A 2,826-nucleotide genomic window follows, 5' to 3' on the forward strand; every position below is an offset into this window, starting at 1 on the left:
CCAGGTTTAATTCCAAATATTAACATATGCTGGAACAGATGAAATAAAACGATCCCGGGGACTGAGCGAGACTGTTGCGCGCGGATCTCTGTGTCCCTTCCCGTTCGCACGGGCCCGCCGCCGCGAGGCCGCTGATTGGCCCGTGACGCGTGACGTCACGCTGCGGGTTTTAAGGCTTTGTCCCGCGGGTGGCTCCGCAGAGACGGCGGTGTCGGCGCGCTGGAGGCGGGCGGGCAGGCTCGTGCGGCAGCTCGGGTGGCAGCTCCCGTGGCTGGTCCGGAGAGGCGCCGGCACAGCGCGGCTGACGGAAGGTAAAGGGGCTATTGAGATCGTGCTGAGGCGGCTCTGGTGCGGGAGTTGGTGACGATGGGAGCTGGGTGCAGGGGAGTGTCGCGGGGCGGTGGGGAGGGGGTCGCTGCGGAAGGAGGAGCATGTCAACCGCCTGGGGATGTTCCAGCGCTCAACCCTGACTCTTGATTTAGGGGGTGCTCGACCTCCCCTTTCCCGCGAGGATTCTCTCCTGGGAAACGGGGGTCGCGGCGTCTGCGTTCCGCGCCACGAGCCGGGCAAAGAGGCGCTTGAAGCCGACTGTCCGCCTGGTGGAGGCCTTGCCTCCCAACTGAGCGGGACCTCTGTGTCTCATCGCCTCTGTCAGGGACTCCAGGGAGTGGGGAGCGACTTACCACTTTTTTCTCTCGCTGTCACCTGTTACACCTGCAGACGTTAAAAAAAAAAATTAAAAAGGAAGAAGTGTAGGCTGACTTAGGAAAGGTTCAAGAAGTTGCAAATCTTGTGCTTATTAGTAAATGTCTCCTCCTTTTTCACATCTGACCCTTCCTTGTTCAGATAATCCAGGTGTAGTCCCGGAGCCTGCAATTTCAAGGCCTTCTCCCTTGAGAAGCCCGGAGACCCCGCCTTACCATGGGGAACCACTTGACGGAGATGGCGCCCACCGCCTCCTCCTTCTTGCCCCACTTCCAGGCACTGCATGTCGTCGTCATCGGTCTGGACTCGGCCGGGAAGACCTCCCTCCTGTACCGCCTCAAGTTCAAGGAATTTGTCCAGAGCGTCCCCACCAAAGGCTTCAACACGGAGAAGATCCGGGTGCCCCTCGGGGGATCCCGTGGTATCACCTTCCAAGTGTGGGACGTCGGGGGTCAGGAGAAGCTGCGACCTCTGTGGCGCTCTTACACGCGCCGGACAGACGGGCTGGTGTTTGTCGTGGACGCTGCGGAAGTCGAGAGGCTGGAGGAGGCCAAGGTGGAGCTACACCGAATCAGCCGGGCCTCGGACAACCAGGGTGTGCCTGTGCTTGTGCTGGCGAACAAGCAGGACCAGCCCGGGGCGCTGAGCCCGGCCGAGGTGGAGAAGAGGCTGGCGGTCCGCGAGCTGGCGGCTGCCACGCTGACGCACGTGCAGGGTTGCAGCGCCGTGGACGGGCTTGGCCTGCAGCCAGGTCTCGAGCGCCTGTACGAGATGATCCTCAAGAGGAAGAAGGCGGCCCGGGCCGGCAAGAAGAGACGGTGACCCGAGGCCGCCCCCTCCCACCCAGTAGGGGTCTGCACACTTGGACATCCGGGTGGGGCCTGTGACCCCTCACTCACCCTGGGGTTCAGGATCTGTCCTCCTCAAAGAAGGACTGATAAGAGGAGGACACTGGGGGGCCTGTTTTGGTGCCACTTTGGGGAGGGGGACCAGAGATGGGGTGTCTGCCCATCTCTCCTTCATCCTCACCTCTGAAGAAGTAGGGGCTGCAGGATGCTGGAGGCTTAAATGTAAACTGTGACTCTACCTCGACCCTGTTTCTTGTTTTTCTTCTCTGGCTTTTTATTGTTTTTTGGGGGGGGCGGAATGGAAAGTTGTTTGGAGAATGCACTTGGGATGGGTGGGAACTACTCTCTCCACCCCACCCCCACCCTGGGACTGGGGAGTCCCCCCAGGCTGCTTTTCTAGGGATGCCTGTAACAATAGTCTTTATTTTTGTGTCTGAAGAAAGTGCTGAGAACCTCTCCCCACATTTGTAGATCCACAAGTCTTTTTATAAGCCATGTGTGTCCTCTGCGTTATTATTATTTTTCACTATTTTTTAGCATTTGCCTGTAAGTTATTAAAGACTGATGACACTAGCTCTGACTTTGGTCTGGCATTTTCCTCTCTCCTTACCTAATCCCAAGGATAATCTAGGATTTCTATATGGGGGGGGGGGGCTAGTGGAGGTAGATAGGGGATTTATCTTGAAGCTGAATTTGCAAAGCAGGTCCTATTCTGAAAATTTAGTGTGTGTGTTTATGGGTGGCTGGTGGAGTTTATGGGGGGAGATGAAACCCTCCCTGATTTCTGCTGGATTTTTTTTTTGTCCTATCTCCTTTCTCCTTTCCTTTCCTCCCCTCCCCTCATCACGCCTGACACCAGCTGGTCCTTGTGGGTTTGCTGGTTTGAGCTACCCCATCCCCCATGCCCCCAACTCTCCCAGCTCTCAAGTTGTTTTTTTTTTTTCCCTTTTCAGGGAGGTGGTGGAAATGGAAAACACCCCCCCCCCCGGCCTTAAGCCGCCTCCCTCTTTGTGCTCAATCCTCCTGCTGACTGCAGCTAGCTGGCATTGGCCAGTGCCTGGGAGGCCTGGGCTGGATGGAACCAGCCTGGCCCCTGAGAGGAAGCTGTGAGTCCAGCTCTGGGAATGCAGCTGTTCCCATAAGAAGGGCAGCAGTAGGAGGTGTTTGTGTCTGGTGGGAGTGAGGGCTATTGGACATCTACCTCCCACCTTCTGGGAGAAGAGTGGGAGGACTCAGGCCACTGATGGTAGTATTGATGGTGATAATCAAATGC

The 2,826-nt window shown here is 57.1% G+C and overlaps 1 protein-coding gene across 1 annotated transcript; it reads left to right on the plus strand.

Annotated features, from left to right (window-relative positions):
* The first annotated feature begins 203 nt into the window (after window positions 1-203).
* On the plus strand, window positions 204-2,133 carry ARL4D (ADP ribosylation factor like GTPase 4D). The gene is made up of 2 exons (XM_037809329.1): window positions 204-311; window positions 847-2,133. The coding sequence occupies exon 2, from the start codon at window positions 922-924 to the stop codon at window positions 1,525-1,527; it is 606 nt and encodes a 201-aa protein (XP_037665257.1). The 5' UTR covers window positions 204-311; window positions 847-921; the 3' UTR covers window positions 1,528-2,133.
* The last annotated feature ends 693 nt before the right edge of the window (window positions 2,134-2,826 follow it).

This window comes from Choloepus didactylus, chromosome 18 (assembly GCF_015220235.1).
Source record: "Choloepus didactylus isolate mChoDid1 chromosome 18, mChoDid1.pri, whole genome shotgun sequence".
Classification (NCBI taxonomy): domain Eukaryota; kingdom Metazoa; phylum Chordata; class Mammalia; order Pilosa; family Megalonychidae; genus Choloepus; species Choloepus didactylus.